The sequence below is a fragment of the Salmo trutta genome, unplaced genomic scaffold (genome assembly GCF_901001165.1).
Source record: "Salmo trutta unplaced genomic scaffold, fSalTru1.1, whole genome shotgun sequence".
NCBI classification, from domain to species: domain Eukaryota; kingdom Metazoa; phylum Chordata; class Actinopteri; order Salmoniformes; family Salmonidae; genus Salmo; species Salmo trutta.
The window spans coordinates 27,501-54,220 of record NW_021822979.1 but is presented as its reverse complement, the minus strand read 5'-3'; the positions used below and the strand labels follow the sequence as shown (position 1 = coordinate 54,220).

General features: G+C 47.1%; 1 protein-coding gene across 1 annotated transcript in view; it reads right to left on the bottom strand.

Annotated features, from left to right (window-relative positions):
• Nucleotides 1-1,261: 1,261 nt before the first annotated feature.
• Nucleotides 1,262-26,720, bottom strand: part of LOC115187850 (extensin-like) — a 50,504-nt gene continuing 25,045 nt past the window's right edge. Inside the window, exon 3 of the mRNA XM_029746883.1 lies at nucleotides 1,262-1,673. Within this exon, the coding sequence (XP_029602743.1) occupies nucleotides 1,262-1,673 (412 nt within the window). The remainder of the gene's footprint in view (nucleotides 1,674-26,720) is intronic.

Here is a 26,720-nt window from a genome sequence, read left to right as displayed (position 1 = left end):
TTCCTCGGGTGTTTAAAAGGACATTCCTGACCGTAACACCGTGTTAGTACAGAGGTGTAAAAGCGGTCAATGAGCGTAAAAACTGTAATTACATTAAATGGGTAATCCTGGATTAGAATTTCCTTTTTTTTTTTACTTAATAAAAAAAAAACGTTTTTTAAATGAATTTTATCTTAGCCGTTGATTTTGCTGAAGACCACAACTTAGAAATGCTTGACTACTACTGTATAATGTGTTATAACAGGGCTCTCCAAGAGCTACCGTCCTGCAGGTTTTACCTCCAACCCTAATCTAGCACAACTGATTCTAATAATTAGCTGGTTGATAAACTGAAGACCTACAGGAGGGTTCTCTCCACGAACAGGGTTAGAATGTCTGATAGGTCTAGTCTGATAGGCCTAAAGTCTGATAGGTCGAAAGTCTGATAGGTCGAAAGTCTGACAGGCCTAAAGTCTGATAGGTCGAAAGTCTGATAGGCCTAAGCCTGATAGGCCTAAAGTCTGATAGGTCGAAAGTCTGATAGGTCGAAAGTCTGACAGGTCGAAAGTCTGATAGGTCGAAAGTCTGACAGGCCTAAAGTCTGATAGGTCGAAAGTCTGATAGGTCGAAAGTCTGATAGGCCGAAAGTCTGATAGGCCGAACGTCTGATAGGCTAAAGTCTGATAGGCCTAAAGTCTGATAGGGTGAAAGTCTGAATAGGTCGCAAGTCTGACAGGCCTAAAGTCTGAAAGAGCCTAAAGTCTGATAGTGCGAAAGTCTGTTCAAGCTGCTGTTTGGATCAGAACTCTCTTTTAATTATGAAAACTAATCTGGATGAATACATTTTGATAAATTGAATAAAATATATGCCTATATTACTGTGATAAAGTATTTATTTTAGCCTACCACTCAGAACATGCAGTATATGATACTGTTTACTTTCTATGTAGTCCCTTTGCTCTGCAGAGGAGGGCTTCACTCTACAGCACCAACCCATCCAGGGAGGAGCAGAGATGTACAACCGGTATCTCCTCAATGCATCTAATCTAACCATCCAATTATGTCACAGCATCCACATGACGATGGTCCCTAAAATCACACACAGAGCCGGTGTGTGAGGGCTGTTGTTGTTGTTGTCGTCGTCCAGGACCTCTGAAGAAGGATGTTGTTGTCGTCCAGGACCTCTGAGGAAGGATGTTGTTGTTGTCGTCCAGGACCTCGGAGGAGGGATGTTGTTGTTGTCCAGGACCTCTGAGGAAGGATGTTGTTGTCATCCAGGACCTCAGAGGAAGGATGTTGTTGTCATCCAGGACCTCAGAGGAAGGATGTTGTTGTCGTCCAGGACCTCTGGAAGGATGTTGTTGTCGTCCAGGACCTCAGAGGAAGGATGTTGTTGTCGTCCAGGACCTCTGAGGAAGGATGTTGTTGTCGTCCAGGACCTCTGAGGAAGGATGTTGTTGTTGTCCAGGACCTCGGAGGAAGGATGTTGTTGTCGTCCAGGACCTCGGAGGAAGGATGTTGTTGTTGTCCAGGACCTCGGAGGAAGGATGTTGTTGTTGTCCAGGACCTCGGAGGAAGGATGTTGTTGTTGTCCAGGACCTCGGAGGAAGGATGTTGTTGTCGTCCAGGACCTCGGAGGAAGGATGTTGTTGTCGTCCAGGACCTCGGAGGAAGGATGTTGTGTCGTCCAGGACCTCGGAGGAGGGATGTTGTTGTCATCCAGGACCTCAGAGGAAGGATGTTGTTGTCGTCCAGGACCTCAGAGCTAGGATGTTGTTGTTGTCCAGGACCTCGGAGGGGATGTTGTTGTCATCCAGGACCTCTGAGGAAGGATGTTGTTGTCGTCCAGGACCTCGGAGGAAGGATGTTGTTGTTGTCCAGGACCTCGGAGGAGGGATATACTGCTTCTCTGTCTGTCACTATTCTCATTAGCAGGGGCACTTAGCAGCTATGTTATCTGACTGAGACAATGCTTCATCATTGGATTATCCTTAATTGGATACATTAGTTGTTAGGCCCCTGGCTTTCTGTGAGGCCTATTTGCAGCTGTAATCCTAACCCACCATTGTGCTGGACTCAGCACAGCTCAGGTTTTATGTGACTGAGGGAGGCCCTGCAGCGCTGCTAGGCCTGGCCACCCCACATCTGCTCGCCACGCTGCTGGAGTAGAGTAGAGTAGAGTAGAGGGAGGCTAGGAGGCTGGGAGGCTGGGAGGATGCAGGATGGGAGGCTGGGAGGCTGGGGAGCCAAGCCCGCCGTATTGACTCTAGCAGGGTCTACATCAGGGCTATTCAACTCTTACCCTACGAGGTCCGGAGCCTGCTGGTTTTCTGTTCTACCTGATAATTAATTGCACCCACCTGGTGTCCCAGGTCTAAATCAGGTCTTGATTAGAGGGCGAACAATGGAAAAAAGCAGTGGAACTGGCTCTGAGGTCCAGAGTTGAGTTTGAGGGGTCTAGACCCTGTGAAAGTCATGGTGTAGATTGTAGCAGGGTCAAACCTTTATCTGAGGTAGGTGCTGCTGTAGGGGAGGTTTTCAGGCCATTGATTTTGCTCTGATAATGGAAGCTATAATACCAAGCTTAGCAGAGAATGGTTATTGGAATTTGATTATAATAACAAATTATACAAGTCTCATTTGTTTTGAAAATATTGCCATGTATCATGGAACTGGGTTCAATTTCAATGTATTTCAACTAACAAACACATTTAAATTCAGTTGATGGATTGAAAATTATATGGGCAAATTTCAACTCCTGAAATTGATCAAGTTTTCTCCATTTACTAACATAACAAAAGATTTGACCCCAACTCAGTTTCTTTCGACTTGGGTTTAAAACAGGTGATGCCAAACGGCAGTGCATCAGAAAGAGGATGATTGACGTCTTATATCAGTTATATCTTCTCTGCTCTTTTTTCTTTCTTTACTCAGAGGACTTGAAAGCAGCAGATTTTATGTAGAGTCAATCATTTTCATCCCTGAGGCTCAAGTGAGGAACAATAGGAGGTAAGTCCTCCCTCCTCCTCAGGGAGAGGCCAGTTACATCCCCCCCCCACCCTCCTCCTCAGGGAGAGGCCAGTTATCCCCCCCTCCTCCTCCTCAGGGAGAGGCCAGTTACATCCCCCCTCCTCCTCCTCAGGGAGAGGCCAGTTACATCCCCCCCCCCCCACCCCTCCTCCTCAGGGAGAGGCCAGTTACATCCCCCCCTCCCCTCCTCAGGGAGAGGTCAGTTACATCCCCCCCCTCCTCCTCAGGGAGGCCATTACATCCCCCCCCCCCTCCTCCTCCTCAGGGAGAGGCCAGTTACATCCCCCCCCTCCTCCTCCTCCTCAGGGAGAGGTCAGTTACATCCCCCCCTCCTCTCCTCCTCCTCCTCAGGGAGAGGCCAGTTACATCCCCCCCCCACCCTCCTCCTCAGGGAGAGGCCAGTTACATCCCCCCCCTCCTCCTCAGGGAGAGGCCAGTTACATCCCCCCCTCCTCCTCCTCAGGGAGAGGCCAGTTATATCCCCCCTCCTCCTCCTCCTCCTCCTCAGGGAGAGGCCAGTTACATCCCCCCCACCTCCTCCTCAGGGAGAGGCAGTTACATCCCCCCACCCTCCTCCTCAGGGAGAGGCCAGTTACATCCCCCCCTCCTCCTCCTCAGGGAGAGGCCAGTTACATCCACCCCCCCTCCTCCTCAGGGAGAGGCCAGTTACATCCCTCCTCCTCCTCCTCCTCCTCAGGGAGAGGCCAGTTACATCCCTCCTCCTCCTCCTCCCAGGGAGGCCAGTTACATCCCCCCCCCTCCTCAGGGAGAGGCCAGTTACATCCCTCCTCCTCCTCCTCAGGGAGAGACCAGTTACATCCCCCCCCTCCTCCTCCTCCTCCTCAGGGAAGGCCAGTTACATCCCCCCTCCTCCTCCTCAGGGAGAGGCCAGTTACATCCACCCCCCCTCCTCCCCCTCCTCAGGGAGAGGCCAGTTATATCCCTCTTCCTCCTCCTCCTCCTCCTCCTCACGGAGAGGCCAGTTACATCCCCCCTCCTCCTCCTCCTCAGGGAGAGGCCAGTTACATCCCCCCTCCTCCTCAGGGAGAGGCCAGTTACATCCACCCCCCCTCCTCCCCTCCTCCTCAGGGAGAGGCCAGTTACATCCCTCCTCCTCCTCCTCCTCAGGGAGAGGCCAGTTACATCCCTCCTCCTCCTCCTCCTCCTCACGGAGAGGCCAGTTACATCCCCCCCTCCTCCTCAGGGAGAGGCCAGTTACATCCCTCCTCCTCCTCCTCAGGGAGAGACCAGTTACATCCCCCCCCCTCCTCCTCCTCCTCCTCAGGGAGAGGCCAGTTACATCCCCCCCTCCTCCTCCTCAGGGAAGGCCAGTTACATCCACCCCCCCCCCCCCCTCCTCCTCAGAGAGGCCAGTTACATCCACCCCCCCCCCCCCTCCTCAGGGAGAGGCCAGTTACATCCCCCCCCTCCCCTCCTCAGGGAGAGGCCAGTTACACCCCCCCCCCCTCCTCTTCAGGGAGAGAACAGTTACATCCCCCCCCCCTCCGCCTCAGGGAGAGGCCAGTTACATCCCCCCCCCCTCCTCAGGGAGAGGCCAGTTACATCCCCCCTCCTCCTCAGGGAGAGGCCAGTTACATCCCCCCCTTCTCCTCAGGGAGAGGCCAGTTACATCCCCCCCTCCTCCTCAGGGAAGGCCAGTTACATCCCCCCCCTCCCCTCAGGGAGAGGCCAGTTACATCCCCCCTACCATCACATCACACATCATGCACTATCAATGGACATGGTGATATGTTTTTTTTTGTTTTGATGATTTAAATTATATTTTTAAAGCAATAGCTACTGTAGTCCAGTTCAATGACCTTTCTGTCAAAATGTATAATATCAGAGTGATAGCATAATAATTATGAAAATAATGTCACTATACCGTTCACATTTGTATTATTAATTTTTTGCATATACATTTTGGTGTATATGTGAAAAGTGTCTATAAATTGAAATACCAACACAAACACTGATGGCATCAAAAAGGGACAATGAAAAAGGTGAGGCATAATTTTCATATTTGATGCAATGTCTGTAAATAGAACAATCAATAATCAATCAATTTAAATATGAGGAGTTAATGCTATATCAACCAATTTATTTTCCTTCTTTTTCCTCATCTGAAATGTCTCCTTATGGGCACCTTCATGTGTACGTAAAATTATTACTATTCTCATATTTTTAATTCATAGATTTTTAGATGTGTATGAAAATTTGTATATATATTTTTTTATTGTTGCAAAATGCGATATCCGTTGTTTAGCTGGAATATAATGATCTTGTCCCTTGTGATTGACTGTGATATGTCGTTGTGTCACCTAGCCGTCTTAAGTTGAACGCACAAACTGGAAGTTGCTCTGGATAAGAGGAACTGCTAAATAACTATAATGTCAAATATCTCATATTACTGTATTGAATTATTATTTTTCAACCTTTTTAAACGTTGATGTCACAATGTATAATTTGTACAGTTCTTTATAAAAAAAAAGTAGTTCTTTGTTACATTTGACTGTATAAAACCTAGCAGCACTACCTCTTCTATTAGAGCGCATATAAAGGATTTTGTAAAAAAATAATAAAATATCATCATTTGTCTCTCTGAAGTGAAACCATCGAGTGGTAGATTTTAAACAAATACATGTCTGTCACTGAACAACCCCACGCCACGATTAGACACCAATCTCTCTCATCATTTCTCTAAACAATACAATCTAATACTACACTTCTGAAAATGGATATACAGCATTTTGGAATGAAACTCTTCATATGTTTCCTTATTTGTTTAATCAGTTTAAGTTTTAGTTAGGATAATAGCTGTCAACTTTGTGATAGCCTACATTTTTTTTTTTTACAATAAGGAAATGCATATAAGTATAGAAATAAATAAGAATAATTTAATTTCTCTTAGATACTCTTCTTTAGCACCGTTGCACCTGACAGTTTGTTTTGTAAAAAAGAAGAATGACATGTAAAACGACAGGAAACTAAATCATAATTTAAACCAACAGTTGAAGAGAATAAGATGAAACAATTGTTTTAATTATCTTTGGAATAATTACAGTAATTGACATGGGAATAATTACAGTAATTGACATGTGAATAATTACAGTAATTTACAGTAGGCCTACGTGGCAATAATATGCTATTTAAAAGTTCTAACTTATTCTCTCCGTGAGCATAAATAAGAAATTGATGATTGGCTGTTGACAAAGGCCATGAATGTGTTCCAATTTTTTATATGGTGCATGTGACTAACCTCTTAACAAAATATGAATTTATCTCAAGCCGCAATAAATGTCAATTGAATTAGCCTCAAGTTCTAGGATTTGATGCGTTTGCATTTGTAAGTCACTAATTTAAATCATTTTCATTTAAACATATGTACCTCTGAGTAGATAGCCTATCCTTCTGAGTGCAATACATGAAGACGTTTGTGGAGTTTTAATTTAAATAAAATATAAGATTAAGGTTGACAGCTTTTACGAATTTAAAATAATTATTCTTCAAAAATGTTTAACATCGACCTCATTACTTCGCGTCTCTGATGCTTTTGTGTTTAGGCTAATTATTGTCGTGAAAACTGACCGCCTGCGTCATTTATTCTTTGTCTCCCATTTAAGATTTACAATTTATATTATTACTAGACAATAGTAGGTCTAGCCTAATTATCCTGCGTGTATGTGTTTTAACTGGTATAACCCTAACAGGGAAATAAAGAACAATTAGCCTATTACAGTAAAGAGAATCATTAATGCAATGAACGACATTTACAAACATGAAATATGCATAAATATATAGGCCTACTGAATACAATGAATGTTCTAACGTTATAGGGGGAAAAAAGTCTCAAAATCGCTAAAGGTTTAGTCAAGAATTGATCCGAAAGTGACTACAGCTTGTCAGTGTGCGGTGTGCGCTATTGTTCAAGCCTTCACTCCTCAAATGACAGGTTATACAGAATGCAAGTTATTTAGCTCTTTTCCAATGACAGAGACAACTGCTTTTCTATTGTTCATTTTATTTTATTTTTTAATTCGCTCCTTTGAGCATTTTTTACAATCGGAATGCACCACAGTAAAAATGTTCATTCTCCCGCTTCAACGTGCTAAAGCTTCGCTGCCTGCCTCATTTAGCCAAACAGTCTGTTTTTGATTGAGCCGTAAAGGTCAGCTTTGGAGTGTGCTTTAAAGCATTTCTGACTCTATTTTTTTTGCGGCCAAAAGCTAACAATAAACCCAAGCTCCGACTCCCCTTGAAATAACATACTTTTTTGTTGTTGTCAAGCTTCAGAACACCCTTTCCTTTAAGGAGCTTAACTGTTTTCATGTCGGTAATGACTTTGTATACAACCTACAAGGTGTTAATAAATCCTGCTACTTACTGTGGATTGAGAGACAGGCTACAATGTCTTGAAATTGACTGAATTTTAATTAAGTGGTATTTCTTTTCTCTTTTTTAACAGTTTATTTTCAACTTAAAAAAAAAGAAAAATCTTAGAAGTTTCTTTGATAATTTATCCAATTGGTTTATTATGCGTATTGTTATTATCATAAAACCATAGCACACCATGCAATCAATTCAGATAGGCCAGAGATGAAGTTGTCCTACGGGGAGGGGAATTTCATTTTCCCAGGACAAAGGGTATGTCCATGATCCCAATCAGAGGTGTTAAGATCAAAGAAAGAAAAGAAAATAGCCTTTGAAAAATCCCCCTAGCAGCTTTTACCTGATACACTGCAGCTACTGAACCCAGTGGCTCTCAAAGTGTGTTTGAACACCACTCATAATGGAATAAATGGGCCTTCTGAAGTGCTATTCATCATACCACAAGTGCCCTTCATATTGGGTGTCCTTCATAACATGACCCCCTGTGCACACAAGGCATCATGATGGAGACTAGGGGTACAGTGTAAGGGACTGGCCAGACAGACCCCCTTTTCCATGTTGTTATCACCAATAGTCACGGGGTCGACATCAGCTGTTTCCCCACTGATTACACCCCCAGATCTGCCAAAATGATTTTTTTTTCTCTCTATGATATCACCTGGGTAAATACACGCTCCCGTTTGACTTTCCACGGCCTCCCTCCTGCCGAACCAATGAGTGGCTATTGCTATTTCCTAAATATACACACTTCAAACTGCTTCACGGCGTCTTCGCTCCAGGCCCCTGCCTCAGCCTACGGAATTCCACTTCTACACGCAATCCCCCCCCCCCCCCCCCCATAATATTCCAGGCTGGCTGGGGTACTACTTTCTCATAGAGGCTGGCCGTTCCGTGATAATGGTAAGACCCTAAATCCCTGTGTAGATTTTACCTTTGCCCTCTCTATTTTTAAACTGTCTTGTGCGTTCTAAGTTTTGATCTGGTGGGTCATGTGGGATTAGGTGTATGTTTGGGCTGAGGTGACTGGGGGAGACATGACTGTTGTGTTTGGCACAGTCACAGCTACTGCCAAGGCCTCCTGATCTCACAGATAGCTACTTCCAAATCGTTACATTCTGAATATTGAGAAAAAAAAATTAAAAAATAATACAAAACGTTGGTTATTTAGTTTGGTGAATTGACTGTGAATGATTAGGAGGAAGAAGAGAACATTAGAAGGATTTAGTTAAAAGACACTCAGACAGAGACAGGATGCCACTGTCTTCCTCCTTGGTTAACTACTGATTACGTCTCCTTTGGAATGTGAACAGTACGTTTGATAAGGATTTAATTAAGACCACATTGATTCCTATTATTTATCTGATATTCCCCAGAAAACAATTCAGAGCAAGTATCCATAAATATTTGTGAGTTTTAGCATGTACACAACAGTTACACAGATATAAACACACTCACAAACCTATTTGCATATTGGTACATCCCAGTTCTCATGCTATCTGGCTTTGTTGTATTCTAATGATAGTATCAGATATTTAAATATCCAAACATTTAAACTAAGCAATTATTGAGAACAAGGCATAGTTGTTTCCTAAATAAATAAAAACACTCCCAAATGTCTCACGACAGCTCTGTGGATAATAAACCAAGTGAACCAAAAGTTTTTATTCAAATTATAAAACATAACGTTTGCCTTCTGCTGTATATCTAAAATCCATCTACATTGAATTATGCATTTCTATCAAGGGGGAAAACGTCATATTTAGGCATACAATGTGTAGTACTACTATCGGTCATTTCACCAATTAGGCACTTTTTGAGTAGTGTAACTTACTTAATGAAGAAAAAAAAAACGTTTGATTTCATCAAATTTTAACATTCTGTCATAAGGAGCAAATGTCTCAAGAGGTTACTTATATATGACTATAATATATGCCTATGAAGTGCCAAATAAAGTTACACGGTTGACCATAACAAGGATGATGTCTTCATTTTAAATCAGCCATAAATCCCCTTTTGTGACAGAGGGAATGGAAGCTTGTTGTGTGCAACAAGGAGGGGCAATTGAATGCAAGCTTCACAAAAAAACAAACCAAAAAAAATACATTTAAATTGTTAAAACTAATTCTAGCCTGTCTATCTATTGGGTAACAGGATTGATGTATTAATTCTAGCCAGTCTATCTATGGGTAACAGGGTTGATGTATTAATTCTAGCCTGTCTATCTCTGGGTAACAGGGTTGATGTATTAATTCTAGCCTGTCTATCTATTGGGTAAAAGGATTGATGTATTAATTCTAGCAGTATATCTATGGGTAACAGGATTGATGTATTAATTCTAGCCTGTCTATCTATGGGTAACAGGGTTGATGTATTAATTCTAGCCTGTCTATCTCTGGGTAACAGGGTTGATGTATTAATTCTAGCCTGTCTATCTATTGGGTAACAGGGTTGATGTATTAATTCTAGCCTGTCTATCTCTGGGGAACAGGGTTGATGTATTAATTCTAGCCTGTCTATCTATTGGGTAACAGGGTTGATGTATTAATTCTAGCCTGTCTATCTATGGGTAACAGGGTTGATGTATTAATTCTAGCCTGTCTATCTGGGTAACAGGGTTGATGTATTAATTCTAGCCTGTCTATCTCTGGGTAACAGGGTTGATGTATTAATTCTAGCCTGTCTATCTCTGGGTAACAGGGTTGATGTATTAATTCTAGCCTGTCTATCTCTGGGTAACAGGGTTGATGTATTAATTCTAGCCTGTCTATCTCTGGGTAACAGGGTTGATGTATTAATTCTAGCCTGTCTATCTCTGGGTAACAGGGTTGATGTATTATTCTAGCCTGTCTATCTATGGGTAACAGGGTTGATGTATTAATTCTAGCCTGTCTATCTCTGGGTAACAGGGTTGACGTGTTATGATCGACCCGCTGTTTTCCACCACAAACACAAGAACATTTTCAAAAAGAGAACAACTAACGCAGCTGATTTAACACTAATAATAGTCAAATGTTTCTTATGAATAGAGATTTTTTTTAAGGAATCGTTTCACCATATTAAAATGAGAGCTCAGTTCACCTAACAGGGTTGACCTTAAAATGAGTCATAGTTTTTTTTAGTTTGTTGTACATTTATAGTGAATCACTAATCACATGAAATAAATAATCATCTTCAGATTATTGTCAAAGCAACAATATCACTAGGAATTTACAATGATGGTGAAACACGGAGAGATGTTGGGGTTAAGTGGGATAAAATGATGGTGAAAACACAGAGAGATGTTGGGGTTAAGTGCGATAAAATGATGGTGAAAACACAGAGAGATGTTGGGGTTAAGTGGGATAAAATGATGGTGAAAACACAGAGAGATGTTGGAGTTAAGTGGGATAAAATGATGGTGAAAACAGAGATGTTGGGGTGAAGTGATTCACAGTGGATGCTTAGAGGTACATGTCAAAATGTAGAATTTTGGCAATATATCAAGTCTTTATTCATATGAAAAATCTGATTTATAGAATTTTTCATTTGGTCTATATTAAACAGGCACGTGATTTAATACAAAAGGCTTTTTAAATGCAGTACTTGTGCACAATTTCTACTTAAAATATTAGAGGAACGACGCAAATGCAGTCAGTATAGTAGGAGTGACTGAAGTCCTCTGAAGTCCTTTGATTAGTTAATGATGGTGCATTTACTCAGTCCTATGTGTATGCTGTAACTCACTGTGTGAGCCTAGTAAAAAAAAACATTGCAGTAGAAACACAAGCCAGCTACTGCCACCTGTTGGTCTCAATATACACTGAGAGAGCAGACAGAGGAGAGTCTGGAATGGTAGGCCACAGTCAAAGTTAGTTCCCAACGTGTAGTAATTTAAAAGCAATATTGATATTAAAAGCAATTGTTATGTGAAAGCTAGGTCCTACTTGTGTAAACATAAAGAGAAAAAGGAGGACCCTCTTATTCTCTATTTTCATACACAAACACCAACGGGGACACGCACGTAAGCACACACACACACACACACACACACACACACACACACGCTGTGTGTGGAAGATCTGAGGCCAGATATGTGATTTACACCCAGGAGGTCATAGAGAATGCATTAGGGCCTGTTGGAAGAGAGGCACTACAAACCGGCAGGAGACTTTATAAAGTGGGCTGATGGATGCTGACACAACGCCCTTCATAACAATCAGGAGAAGAATTAGATGCACTGTGCCTGACCTTTACCTACGTCATGATATATACATCCGCTTCACACCTCAGACACAACCCCTCATCTCACCACACCTCAAAACACCTCAAACCTCATCTCACCACACCTCACCACACCACACCTCACTACACCTCACCACACCACACCACACCACATCTCACCACACCACACCTCACCACACCTCACTACATCACACCACACCTCATCACACCACACCTCACCACACCTCACCACACCGCACCTCACCGCACCTCACCACACCTCACTACATCACACCACACCTCACCACATCTCACCACACCTCACCACACTTCACCAAACCTCACCTCATCTCACCACACCTCAAAACACCTCACCTCACCTCACCACACCTCACCACATCTCATCTCACCACACCTCACCACACCTCACCACACCTCACTAACTTCACCACACCTCACCACACCTCACCACATCTCACCTCACCACACCTCACCACACCTCACCACATCTCACCACACCACACCTCACCACACCTCACCACACCTCACCACACCTCACCACATCTCACCACACCTCACCACACCTTACCACACCACACCTCACCACACATCACCACACCTCACCACACCTCACTACATCTCACCACACCTCACCACATCTCAAAACACCTCACCACATCTCCTCTCACTACACCACCACATCTCACCACACCACACCTCACCACACCTCACCACACCACACCACACCTCACCACATCTCACCACACCTCACCACACCACACCACATCTCACCACACCTCACCACACCTCACCACACCTCACCTCACCACATCTCACCAAACCTCAACACACCACACCTCACCACATCTCCCCACACCTCACCACACCTCACCACACCACATCTCACCTCACCACACCACACCTCACCACACCTCACCACATCTCACTACACCACACCACATCTCACCTCACCACACCTCACCACATCTCTCCACACCACATCTCCCCACACCACACCACCCACATCTCACCTCACCACACCACACCTCACCACATCTCACCACACCTCACCACACCTCACCTCACCACACCTCACCACACCACACGACATCTCACCACATCTCACCACATCTCACCACACCTCACCACACCTCACCACATCTCACTACACCTCACCACACCCCACCACCACACCTCACCACATCTCACCACACCTCACCACACCTCACCACATCTCACCACACCTCACCACACCTCATCTCACCACACCACACCTCACCCCATCTCACCACATCTCACCACACCTCACCACACCTCATCTCACCACACCACATCTCACCACATCTCACCACACCTCATCACACCTCACTACACCTCAATACACCTCATCACACCTCACTACACCTCACCACACCCTCACCACACCTCACCACACCTCACCACACCTCACTACACCTCACCACACCTCACCACACCTCACCACATCTCACCACATCTCACCACACCTCACCACACCTCACCACACCACACCACACCTCACCACATCTCACCACACCACATCTCACCACATCTCACCACACCTCCCACACCTCACCACATCTCACCACACCTCACCACACCTCACCACACCTCACCACATCTCACCACATTTTACCTCACCACATCTCACCACATCTAACCTCACCACATCTCACCTCACCACATCTCACCAAACCTCACCACACCACACCTCACCACACCTCACCACACCTCACCACATCTCACCACATCTCACCACACCACATCTCACCTCACCACACCACACCTCACCACACCTCACCACATCTCACCACATCTCACCACACCTCACCACATCTCACCACACCTCACCACATCTCACCACACCTCACCACACCACACCACACCTCACCACATCTCACCACACCACATCTCACCACATCTCACCACACCTCACCACACCTCACCACATCTCACCACACCCACCACACCTCACCACACCTCACCACATCTCACCACATTTTACCTCACCACATCTCACCACATCTAACCTCACCACATCTCACCTCACCACATCTCACCAAACCTCACCACACCACACCTCACCACACCTCACCACACTCACCACATCTCACCACATCTCACCACACCACATCTCACCACATCTCACCACACCTCACCACACCTCACCACATCTCACCACATCTCACCACACCTCACCACATCTCACCACACCTCACCACATCTCACCACACCTCACCACACCTCACCACATCTCACCTCACCACATCTCACCTCACCACATCTCACCAAACCTCACCACATCTCACCTCACCACATCTCACCACATCTCCCCACACGTCACCACACCACATCTCACCTCACCAAACCACACCACACCACACCTCACCACATCTCACCACACCTCACCACACCTCACCTCACCACACCTCACCACACCACACCACATCTCACCACATCTCACTACACCCTCACCACATCTCACCACACCTCACCACACCTCACCACACCTCACCTCACCACACCACACACACCACATCTCACCACACCTCACCACATCTCACCTCACCACACCACATCTCACCACACCTCACCTCACCACAACTCACTACACCTCACCACATCTCACCACACCTCACCACACCTCACCACACCTCACCACACCCCACCTCACCCCATCTCACCACATCTCACCACACCTCACCACACCTCACCACACCTCACCTCACCACATCTCACCACACCACATCTCACCACATCTCACCACACCTCACCATACCTCACTACACCTCACCACACCTCACCACACCTCACTACACCTCACCACATCTCACCACATCTCACCACACCTCACCACACCTCACCACACCTCACCACACCTCACCACATCTCACCACACCTCACCACACCTCACTACACCTCACCACACCTCACCACACCTCACCACACTCACCACATCTCACTACACCTCACCACATCTCACTACACCTCACCACAACTCACCAAACCTCACCATACCTCACTACACCTCACCACACCTCACTACACCTCACCACATCTCACCACATCTCACCACACCTCACCACACCTCACCACACCTCACCACACCTCACTACACCTCACCACATCTCACTACACCTCACCACACCACACCACACCTCACCTCACCACATCTCACCACACACTCACCCATCACCCACACCTCACCCACCTCACCACACCTCACATCTCACCACACCTCACCTCACCACTCACCACACTCACCACATCTCACCACATCTCACCACACCACACCTCACCACACCTCACCCCACCTCACCACACCTCACCACATCTCACCACACCTCACCTCACCACACCTCACCACACCTCACCACATCTCACCACACCACATCTCACCACACCACATCTCACCACATCTCACCACACCTCACCTCACCACACACCTCACCACACCTCACCACACCTCACTACACCTCACCACACCTCACCACACCACACCTCACCACACTTCACCACACCACACCACACCACATCTCACCACACCTCACCACACCTCACCACACCTCACCACACCTCACCTCACCACACCTCACCACACCACACCTCACCTCATCACACCACACCACACCACATCTCACCACACCTCACCACACCTCACACACCTCACCACACCACACCACACCTCACCACACCTCACCACACCACATCTCACTACACCTCACCACACCTCACCACACCCACCACACACCTCACCACATCTCACCACACTCACCACATCTCACCACACCTCACCTCACCACACCTCACCACATCTCACCACATCTCACCACAGCTCACCTCACACATCTCACCTCACCACACCTCACCACTCACTGGCACCACACCTCACCACTCACTCGCACCACACCTCACCACACCACATCTCACCACATCTCACCACACCACACCTCACCACATCTCACCACACCTCACCTCACCACACCTCACCACATCTCACCACATCTCACCACACCTCACCACCCCGCACCACATCTCACCACACCACATCTCACCACTTCTCACCACATCTCCCCACTTCTCACCACATCTCACCACACCACACCACATCTCACCACACCACATCTCACCACACCACATCTCACCACACCTCACCACACTCACCACACCTCACCACACCACACCACATCTCACCACACCACATCTCACCACTTCTCACCACACCTCACCACACCACACCTCACCTCATCACACCACACCACACACCACATCTCAACACACCTCACCACACCACATCTCACCACCCTCACCACACCTCACCACATCTCACCTCACCACACCTCTCACACACTCACCTCACCTCATCTCACCCACCTCACCACAGCTCACCACACCACATCTCACCACACCTCACCTCACCACATCCACCACCCCACACCTCATCTCACCACCCACATCTCACCACACCTCACCACACCAGCCATATTTGAGCACTGCTATAGTCTCCCAAGAAAATTACTACTTTCATTAATTGTGAGCTGCTTGCATTGCTATACAGCTCCCCTTGGAGAACGATCAGAGACTATTAGCCAATTACAGTCTGAAAGAATTTAGTCGTTTAGAAAATACAACTTCCATCAATTTTGTGAGCTGTTTGCATGGCTGTAAACTATAGTTATCTGTAATATAATACAAACCATTTAGTCAGTATAATCAATCAGTCTTAAGTAGAAAACAAACAAAAGAATATCACTGAAATATTATACAATTTGTTTATGTAGGATCTGTCAAGACCTGAATTCAATTGATCCGTCATTCACTAAGTGCTGTGTAAAGAAGACCCACTCCTTTCACACGGGATGTACACAGTGGCAAAGGAGGGCTGGAGATAAACACCACAGTACTTAGCCTTCACTGTCTTGATGGACAGCCAGGCAGCATATAGACAGACACACCATTCCCATTCCCCTCCAGATTCTCTCTCTCTCTCTCTCTCTCTCTCTCTCTCTCTCTCTCTCTCGTATGTCCCAAATGACACCCTATTCCCTATTTAGTACACTACTTTTGACCAGGGTCTATAGGGCTCTGGTTCAAAAGTAGTGCACTATATAGGGAATAAGGTGCCATTTGGGATGCATCCCCAACTCTCCTCGCAGATCCACACGACACTCCGTACTAGTCCCTCCAAATGTTTACATTACTTTTACTGCCCAGGGATGACAGCCAGCCAGCCGCAGAAACAGGACAAGTGGTGCTAGCCTAGCTAGAGCGTCCTGCCTGCCTGGCTAGTGTGTGTGTCTGGACAGCCTCAGCCAACACATCAAAGTGCAGCATCCCTTTTTTACAAGCCATATTAGGCCCACATCAAAGCCTGCCTGCACTTCAAACCAGTATTTCAACAGACATCTCTCTCACAGAGGGGCTGAGATTAAATACTGAAACACTGAAAATCTGAAACACAGAAATACGGAAACATTGAAATACTAAAACATGGGATCGTGTCAACAGAAATACAGAGTAAACCCGAGACACCACACACACCCTCTGGTAAAATAAAAAGACAAATCTGGCCAAATATTGTTTTGTCATTGTTGAGGGCCTTTTTTGTTGACCAGAGGAGTGTTGACTGATGGATACTTAGTGACTGCCTTTAATGTATTATTAACGTAATGTGTCCTGTTGGCCTCAGTGTGTTAATACAGAGCGAAAAAGAGAGTGCTTCTTTTTTAAGTTCATACTTTTTTCTTCCTGTTCTTTTTTTCTCTGCCTTCAGATAATCTGTTGATGAAATATACTTCAAATCGCAATGTAGAGCCCTCCTTAGCTGGTGTGCTGCAGTCTGTAGAGCCCTGCTTAGCTGTGTTGCTGCAGTCTGTAGAGCCCTGTTTAGCTGGTGTTGCTGCAGTCTGTAGAGCCCTGTTTAGCTGGTGTTGCTGCAGTCTTGTAGAGCCCTGCTCAGGCTGGTGTTGCTGCAGGCTGTAGAGCCCTGCTCAGCTGGTGTTGCTGCAGTCTGTATAGCCCTGCTCAGCTGGTGTTGCTGCAGTCTGTAGAGCCCTGCTTAGCTGGTGTTGCTGCAGGCTGTAGAGCCCTGCTTAGCTGGTGTTGCTGCGAGTCTGTAGAGCCCTGCTCAGCTGGTGTTGCTGCAGTCTGTAGAGCCCTGCTTAGCTGGTGTTGCTGCAGGCTGTAGAGCCCTGCTTAGCTGGTGTTGCTGCAGTCTGTAGCGGGCCTGCTCAGCTGGTGTTGCTGCAGTCTGTAGAGCCCTGCTTAGCTGGTGTTGCTGCAGTCTGTATAGCCCTGCTCAGCTGGTGTTGCTGCAGTCTGTAGAGCCCTGCTTAGCTGGTTGTTGCTGCAGTCTGTAGAGCCCTGCTTAGCTGGTGTTGCTTGCAGTCTGTAGAGCCCTGCTTAGCTGGTGTTGCTACAGTCTGTTTCATGTAGAGCCCTGCTCAGCTGGTGTTGCTGCAGTCTGTAGAGCCCTGCTTAGCTGGTGTGTGCTGCAGGCTGTAGAGCCCTGCCCTTAGCTGGTGTTGCTGCAGTCTGTAGAGCCCTCCTTAGCTGGTGTTGCTGCAGTCTGTAGAGCCCTGCTCAGCTGGTGTTGCTGCAGCCTGTAGAGCCCTGCTTAGCTGGTGTTACTGCAGTCTGTATAGCCCTGCCTCAGCTGGTGTTGCTGCAGTCTGTAGAGCCCTGCTTAGCTGGTGTTACTGCAGGCTGTAGGAGCCCTGCTTAGCTGGTGTTTGCTGCAGGCTTGTAGAGCCCTGCTTAGCTGGTGTTGCTGCAGGCTGTTTCATGTAGAGCCTGCTCAACTGGTGTTGCTGCGAGGCTGTAGAGCCCTGCTTAGCTGGTGTTGCTGCAGTCTGTTTCATGTAGAGCCCTGCTCAGCTGGTGTTGCTGCAGTCTGTAGAGCCCTGCTTAGCTGGTGTTGCTGCAGCCTGTAGAGCCCTGCTTAGCTGGTGTTGCTGCAGTCTGTTTCATGTAAAACCCTGCTCAGCTGGTGTTGCTGCAGTCTATAGAGCCCTGCTTAGCTGGTGTTGCTGCAGGCTGTAGAGCCCTGCTTAGCTGGTGTTGCTGCAGTCTGTAGAGCCCTGCTTAGCTGTTGTTGCTGCAGTCTGTAGAGCCCTGCTCAGCTGGTGTTGCTACAGTCTGTTTCATGTAGAGCCCTGCTTAGCTGGTGTTGCTGCAGTCTGTAGAGCCCTGCTCAGCTGGTGTTGCTGCAGTCTGTAGAGCCCTGCTCAGCTGGTGTTGCTGCAGCCTGTAGAGCCCTGCTTAGCTGGTGTTGCTGCAGCCTGTAGAACCCTGTTTAGCTGGTGTTGCTGCAGCCTGTAGAGCCCTGCTTAGCTGGTGTTGCTGCAGCCTGTAGAGCCCTGCTTAGCTGGGTTGCTGCAGTCTGTAGAGCCTCGGTTAGCTGGTGTTGCTGCAGTCTGTAGAGCCCTGCTTAGCTGGTGTTGCTGCAGGCTGTAGAGCCCTGTTTAGCTGGTGTTGTTGCAGTCTGTAGAGCCCTGCTTAGCTGGTGTTGCTGCAGCCTGTAGAGCCCTGCTTAGCTGGTGTTGCTGCAGTCTGTAGAGCCCTGCTTAGCTGGTGTTGCTGCAGTCTGTAGAGCCCTGCTCAGCTGGTGTTGCTGCAGGCTGTAGAGCCCTCTTTAGCTGGTGTTGCTGCAGTCTGTAGAGCCCTGCTTAGCTGGTGTTGCTGCAGCCTGTAGAGCCCTGCTCAGCTGGTGTTGCTGCAGTCTGTAGAGCCCTGCTCAGCTGGTGTCGCTGCAGTCTGTAGAGCCCTGCTTAGCTGGTGTTGCTGCAGCCTGTAGAGCCCTGTTTAGCTGGTGTTGCTGCAGTCTGTAGAGCCCTGCTTAGCTGGTGTTGCTGCAGCCTGTAGAGCCCTGTTTAGCTGGTGTTGCTGCAGTCTGTAGAGCCCTGCTTAGCTGGTGTTGCTGCAGTCTGTAGAGCCTTGCTTAGCTGGTGTTGCTGCAGCCTGTAGAGCCCTGCTCAGCTGGTGTTGCTGCAGTCTGTAGAGTTCTGCTTAGCTGGTGTTGCTGCAGTCTGTATAGCCCTGCTTAGCTGGTGTTGCTTCAGCCTGTAGAGCCCTGCTTAGCTGGTGTTGCTTCAGCCTGTAGAGCCTCGGTTAGCTGGAAGCTGCTGCAGCTCCTGTAGAGCCCTGTTTAGCTGGTGTTGCTTGCAGTCTGTAGAGCCCTGCTTAGCTGGTGTTGATGCAGTCTGTAGAGCCCTGCTTAGCTGGTGTTGCTGCAGCCTGTAGAGCCCTGCTCAGCTGGTGTTGCTGCAGTCTGTAGAGTTCTGCTTAGCTGGTGTTGCTGCAGTCTGTATAGCCCTGCTTAGCTGGTGTTGCTTCAACTGTAGAGCCCTGCTTAGCTGGTGTTGCTTCAGCCTGTAGAGCCTCGGTTAGCTGGAGCTGCTGCAGCCTGTAGAGCCCTGTTTAGCTGGTGTTGCTTGCAGTCTGTAGAGCCCATGCTTAGCTGGTGTTGCTGCAGTCTGTAGAGCCCTGCTTAGCTGGTGTTGCTGCAGCCTGTAGAGCCCTGCTCAGCTGGTGTGCTGCAGTCTGTAGAGTTTCTGCTTAGCTGGTGTTGCTGCAGTCTTTATAGCCCTGCTTAGCTGGTGTTGCTTCAGCCTGTAGAGCCGCTGCTTAGCTGGTGTGCTTCAGCCTGTAGAGCCTCGGTTAGCTGGAGCTGCTGCAGCCTGTAGAGCCCCTGTTAGCTGGTGTTGCTGCAGTCTGTAGAGCCTGCTTAGCTGGTGTTGCTGCAGTCTGTAGAGCCCTGCTAGCTGGTGTTGCTGCAGCCTGTAGAGCCCTGCTCAGCTGGTGTTGCTGCAGTCTGTAGAGTTCTGCTTAGCTGTGTGTTGCTGCAGTCTGTATAGCCCTGCTTAGCTGGTGTTGCTTCAACCTGTAGAGCCCTGCTTAGCTGGTGTTGCTTCAGCCTGTAGAGCCTCGGTTAGCTGGAGCTGCTGCAGCCTGTAGAGCCCTGTTTAGCTGGTGTTGCTGCAGTCTGTAGAGCCCTGCCTTAGCTGGTGTTGCTGCAGTCTGTAGAGCCCTGCTTAGCTGGTGTTTGCTGCAGCCTGTATAGCCCTGCTCAGCTGGTGTTGCTGCAGTCTGTAGAGTTCTGCTTAGCTGGTGTTGCTGCAGTCTGTATAGCCCTGCTTAGCTGGTGTTGCTTCAGCCTGTAGAGCCCTGCTTAGCTGGTGTTGCTTCAGCCTGTAGAGCCTCGGTTAGCTGGAGCTGCTGCAGCCTGTTCCATGGTTGAATTGTTCCAACAAGCCTATTCTTCTTGCATGATGTGTAGTCAAAGTATACCGCCCTCCATATACGTAGACTTTTGAACAGTATCCATGGTAACAACAAAATAAACATTGTCATTACATACAGCCCTACAGTGTTGACAAAGCACAGCCGCTATATATCATTTTGACAACAATGGCGTGGTGTGATAATACATTTCTCCACTCCCTCATGTCTTGTTTCCTGTTTTGTATTCAGTTTTCGGATAGATCGTTACGTGATGACCTGCTTCTTAGATGTCTAACTCAGACCTCTTCAAATGTTTCTCATAGATCACAGAAGCCTGGAGGCAAAATGTGAAAGAATTAGAAGAAGAAGAAAAAAAAACACAACATATATCAAATCTATTGAAGCATTTTCAATATTTTATGAATGCTCAAATCATGGGAATTGTATTTCACAGGTCCAAAAAAAGGTAAATCACAATTTCTAGTCTTGTTTTTCACTTGGCCTTCCTTCTCTGACAGACAGACAGACAGACAGACAGACAGACAGACAGACAGACAGACAGACAGACAGACAGACAGACAGACAGACAGACAGACAGACAGACAGACAGACGTCTTTCACAGCCACTAAAGACACTTGCTATTGAACAGCGTTTGAGGGAACTCCCTTTCTCGAAATTGACTTTGGACAATCGGTCTTCGCCGTCCTGACACAACAGTCCCATAATCTATCATGCCTGCTGCTCTGTCACATGGACAGGCCATTTGGCACGCCACTGACCCCCTGCACGGGGTCACCTAGGGTCACACTAGGGTTGTAGGTGACACCCACAGTAACAACCCTATAAGAGGGACACCCACAGTAACAACCCTACAGCAGAGACACCCACAGTAACAACCCTACAGCAGAGACACCCACAGTACAACCCTATAAGAGGGACACCCACAGTACAACCCTATAAGAGGGACACCCACAGTAACAACCCTATAAGAGGGACACCCAAGTAACAACCCTATAGGAGGGACACCCACAGTAACAACCCTATAGGAGGGACACCCACAGTAACAACCCTATAGGAGGGACACCCACAGTAACAACCCTATAAGAGGGACACCCACAGTAACAACCCTATAAGAGGGACACCCACAGTAACAACCCTATAGGAGGGACACCCACAGTAACAACCCTATAGGAGGGAACCCACAGTAACAACCATATAAGAGGGACAACCCACAGTAACAACTCCACAGCAGAGACACCCACAGTACAACCCTATAGAGGGACACCCACAGTAACAACCCTATAAGAGGGACACCCACAGTAACAACCCTATAGGAGGGACACCCACAGTAACAACCCTATAGGAGGGACACCCACAGTAACAACCCTATAGGAGGGACACCCACAGTAACAACCCTATAAGAGGGACACCCACAGTAACAACCCTATAAGAGGGACACCCACAGTAACAACCCTATAGGAGGGACACCCACAGTAACAACCCTATAGGAGGGACACCCACAGTAACAACCCCTATAGGAGGGACACCCACAGTAACAACCCTATAAGAGGGACACCCACAGTAACAACCCTATAAGAGGGACACCCACAGTAACAACCCTATAAGAGGGACACCCACAGTAACAACCCTATAAGAGGGACACCCACAGTAACAACCCTATAGGAGGGACACCCACAGTAACAACCCTATAGGAGGGACACCCACAGTAACAACCCTATAGGAGGGACACCCACAGTAACAACCCTACAGCAGAGACACCCAGTATTGCTACTCTCCTCTATACATTTGTCTCAGGTCAAGATGTGAAAAGGTGTTCCCACACCACGGAACCAGCACACGTCAGCCATGCAGGTGATCACAAATGTTATATGGAGCTTGTTGTTTACATGTGGACCAAACCGGTTCCATTCGTGGGTCTGCGTGTGAACCAAACCGGTTCCATTCGTGGGTCTGTGTGTGGACCAAACCGGTTTCATTCGTGGGTCTGCGTGTGGACCAAACCGGTTCCATTCGTGGGGTCTGCGTGTGGACCAAACCGGTTCCATTCGTGGGTCTGTGTGTGGACCAAACCGGTTCCATTCATGGGTCTGCGTGTGGACCAAACCGGTTCCATTTGTGGGTCTGTGTGTGGACCAAACCGGTTCCATTCCTGGGTCTGCTGTGTAGACCAAACCGGTTCCATTCGTGGGTCTGCGTGTGGACCAAACCGGTTCCATTCGTAGGTCTGCGTGTGGACCAAACCGGTTCCAATCCTGGGTCTGCGTGTGGACCAAAACCGGTTCCATTCCTGGGTCTGCGTGTGGACCAAACCGGTTCCATTCCTGGGTCTGCGTGTGGACCAAACCGGTTCCATGTCCTGGGTGTGCGTGTGTACCAAACCGGTTCCATTCCTGGGTCTGCTTGCCTCCATCGTGCACATTATTTCTAGCTCCACCAGACGCGTTCATGACACGCATGTTAAAATACCAAATCCAACTGTGAGACAACTATCTTAATTTGGAGTTGAAACACACATGAAACATTTATAGGACATTTAGCTAGCTTGCTGTTGCTAAGTAATTTGTAATGGGAGATAAACATTGGGTTGTTGTTTTACCTGAAATGCACAAGGTCCATTTTTATTAGGGTGGATCTTTGTAGAATTTTCAGTCACACAAAAATCGTGTGTTTCTCTACTCCGACAGATAAAAAGGGGAAACTGTTTTGATTCATCTCTCCTTCTTCATCTTTCTTCTGCTTCTTCTTTTCTATATTTGGCAGGTGGCAACCAACTTTAAGGTTCATTACCTCCTCTAACAGGAGTGGAGTGTGGACCTCAGTTCATCTTTCAATCAGCCACGTCTGTATATGCTCATAAAAACCATGAGGAGATGGGAGAGGCTGGACTTGCAGCGTGTCAAGCGTCTAAAAAAAATATAACCTCATTTTTTTTTTCAGAGCCGGGTTATACCTGTTGACATGCAGTTTGGATGAAATTATTGAATAACACGTTTTTTTTTAAACGCCCTGCGCACGTCAACGCGGACGGTTTGGTCAGCATGTTAGATTGCAATTGTGTGACGACCAAGTGGTATGAAACATAGGAAAACCTCCAGGGTTGACCTATACCACTGCCATGTTTTCATTCGCATTTTCAGAACTATCATACAATACCTGTCCATCACATCCATCAATATGACACCTGGTCTAACTAGTAGTGTTCCCTAGCATAGCGACTACAGTGTGAGCATGATAACTACACCGCTGGGGTTCTGGGAGTTCTGTGGAGTCTTGAACCCACTTTCTGTGTGGCATTCTCACAGTGAGAAATCAGTGGAAATGCTAACATGCTAACAGTAGAGCGTAGGACCCTGTCTGTTTGTGTGTAAACAGGCCATGGAAGAACAGCTTATCTTCTTCACATTAGCAGAGTCTCTCTGCTACCTCTACCCTACACTCCCTACGTTCACCTTGTTTCTTTTCTGTTGCGTTAGCTATGTGTGTGTTGTTTCTGCTAAAATGACCTGGTGTTCACAGTGCAGAGTAAACTAGGCAGAAACTCCCATTCATCAAAACAGGTATGTGTTTTTACTCACAGGATTGAAATGCTGTGGTTGTTTTAGCACTGTTTGGGCATTCCTACCAGCGTTCAAACCCTCCCTGCCCCCTACTATCTCCACACTAAGACCTAAAGGCCACTGAGGGGACATTGGAATCCCTGCTGGATTAAACAAAGCCTTTTAATGGTGTGGATGAGCGAGAGAGAGTATAGGCCACTCAGTACTTCAGCTCTAGAGAGAGGATAGACCACTCAGTACTTCAGCTCTAGAGGGAGTATAGGCCACTCAGTACTTCAGCTCTAGAGGGAGTATAGGCCACTCAGTACTTCAGCTCCAGAGGGAGTATAGACCCACTCAGTACTTCAGCTCTAGAGGGAGTATAGGCCACTCAGTACTTCAGCTCTAGAGAGAGTATAGGCCACTCAGTACTTCAGCTCCAGAGAGAGTATAGACCACTCAGTACTTCAGCTCTGGAGGGAGTATAGGGCACTCAGTACTTCAGCCTCTAGAGAGAGTATAGACCACTCAGTACTTCAGCTCTAGAGTAGAATATAGGCCACTCAGTGCTTCAGCTCTAGAGGGAGTATAGGCCACTCAGTACCTCAGCTCTAGAGGGAGTATAGGCCACTCAGTACTTCAGCTCTAGAGAGAGTATAGACCACTCAGTACTTCAGCTCTAGAGGGAGTATAGGCCACTCAGTACTCATCAGCTCTAGAGAGAGTATAGACCCACTCAGTACTTCAGCTCTAGAGGGAGTATAGGGCTCAGTACTTTCAGCTCTAGAGGGAGTATAGGCCACTCAGTACTTCAGCTCTAGAGGGAGTATAGGGCACTCAGTACTTCAGCTCCAGAGAGAGTATAGACCAATCAGTTCTTCAGCTCTAGAGGGAGTATAGGCCACTCAGTACTTCAGCTCTAGAGGGAGTATAGGCCAATCAGTACTTCAGCTCCAGAGGAGAGTATAGACCAGTCAGTTCTTCAGCTCTAGAGGGAGTATAGGCCACTCAGTACTTCAGCTCTAGAGGGAGTATAGACCACTCAGTACTTCAGCTCCAGAGAGAGTATAGACCAATCAGTTCTTCAGCTCTAGAGGGAGTATAGACCACTCAGTACTTCAGCTCTAGAGAGAGTATAGACCACTCAGTACTTCAGCTCCAGAGAGAGTATAGACCAATCAGTTCTTCAGCTCTAGAGGGAGTATAGACCACTCAGTACTTCAGCTCTAGAGGGAGTATAGACCAGTCAGTACTTCAGTTCTAGATGGAGTATAGGGCAGTCAGTACTTCAGCTCTAGAGGGAGTATAGGGCACTCAGTACTTCAGCTCTAGAGGGAGTATAGGGCACTCAGTACTTCAGCTCTAGAGAGAGTATAGGCCAATCAGTTCTTCAGCTCTAGAGAGAGTATAGGCCAATCAGTCCTTCAGCTCTAGAGGGAGTGCTTTGGAACAGCTCCTGGAATTCACTGATGTAATATTTCTGGCCAATAGAAATGCAAATTTAAAGTAGGCTCACGGAACGACTATTCTACTTTTTCTTAAATATAAGTGAATAAAAAAAGAATATCTAATAAACACTAACTACTTGATGCATTTGTTGTTTTTCTATCGAATGTATACATTAATTTCAGAAGTATGATAATTATTTATAATGGTTATTCAAATTAAACCAGATCACCAGACAGTGTGAGGTAACTCCTGTTTGTGTCTATTTAATTAAAGAGGGATTATGTCCCATTGAGAGAGAGAGAGAGAGAGAGACCAGATAGACCACATCCTTAGAGATTCAGTCACCAAACATGTCGCAAACCATCCAGCATTAACACAGATCTAATTGCCTAATTGCCATTAGTAATGGTTGTTATCAGTGGGGATTAGGCCAGCTATCGCCCAGTGGGAAGTGTGCCTCGCCCCACAGCCTCTTGGGTAATCCTCTGTTGACCAGAGGGCTTCGTGGCCCATTACAGGTCATAGCTCTAGACGGAGGGTAAACAAATTCCTAACTAACGAGGGTGGTCTTTGTCACTCGTCCTCTTGTATGCCTTCCCTCATCCTGCTTCCTATTGGCTCAGATGAGCATGAGAATACTAGAGGGATGTCAGTTAGGGTCAATATATATACTGTATAAGTACTGTAGCACCTTGAATCTTTCCTGACCATGAGACTGAACAGGAAAACTCAGGCTCCTAGTTTATAGACAGTAGTTAGATGCCACCGTTTTACATGGTCAGGGCCCTATACTGTACTGTACATACAGGTGTGGTGTCTTCATTTGATCACTCGGTTGTCGCTGTGAATTTTACTGCGCCGCAGGAAATTCAAAT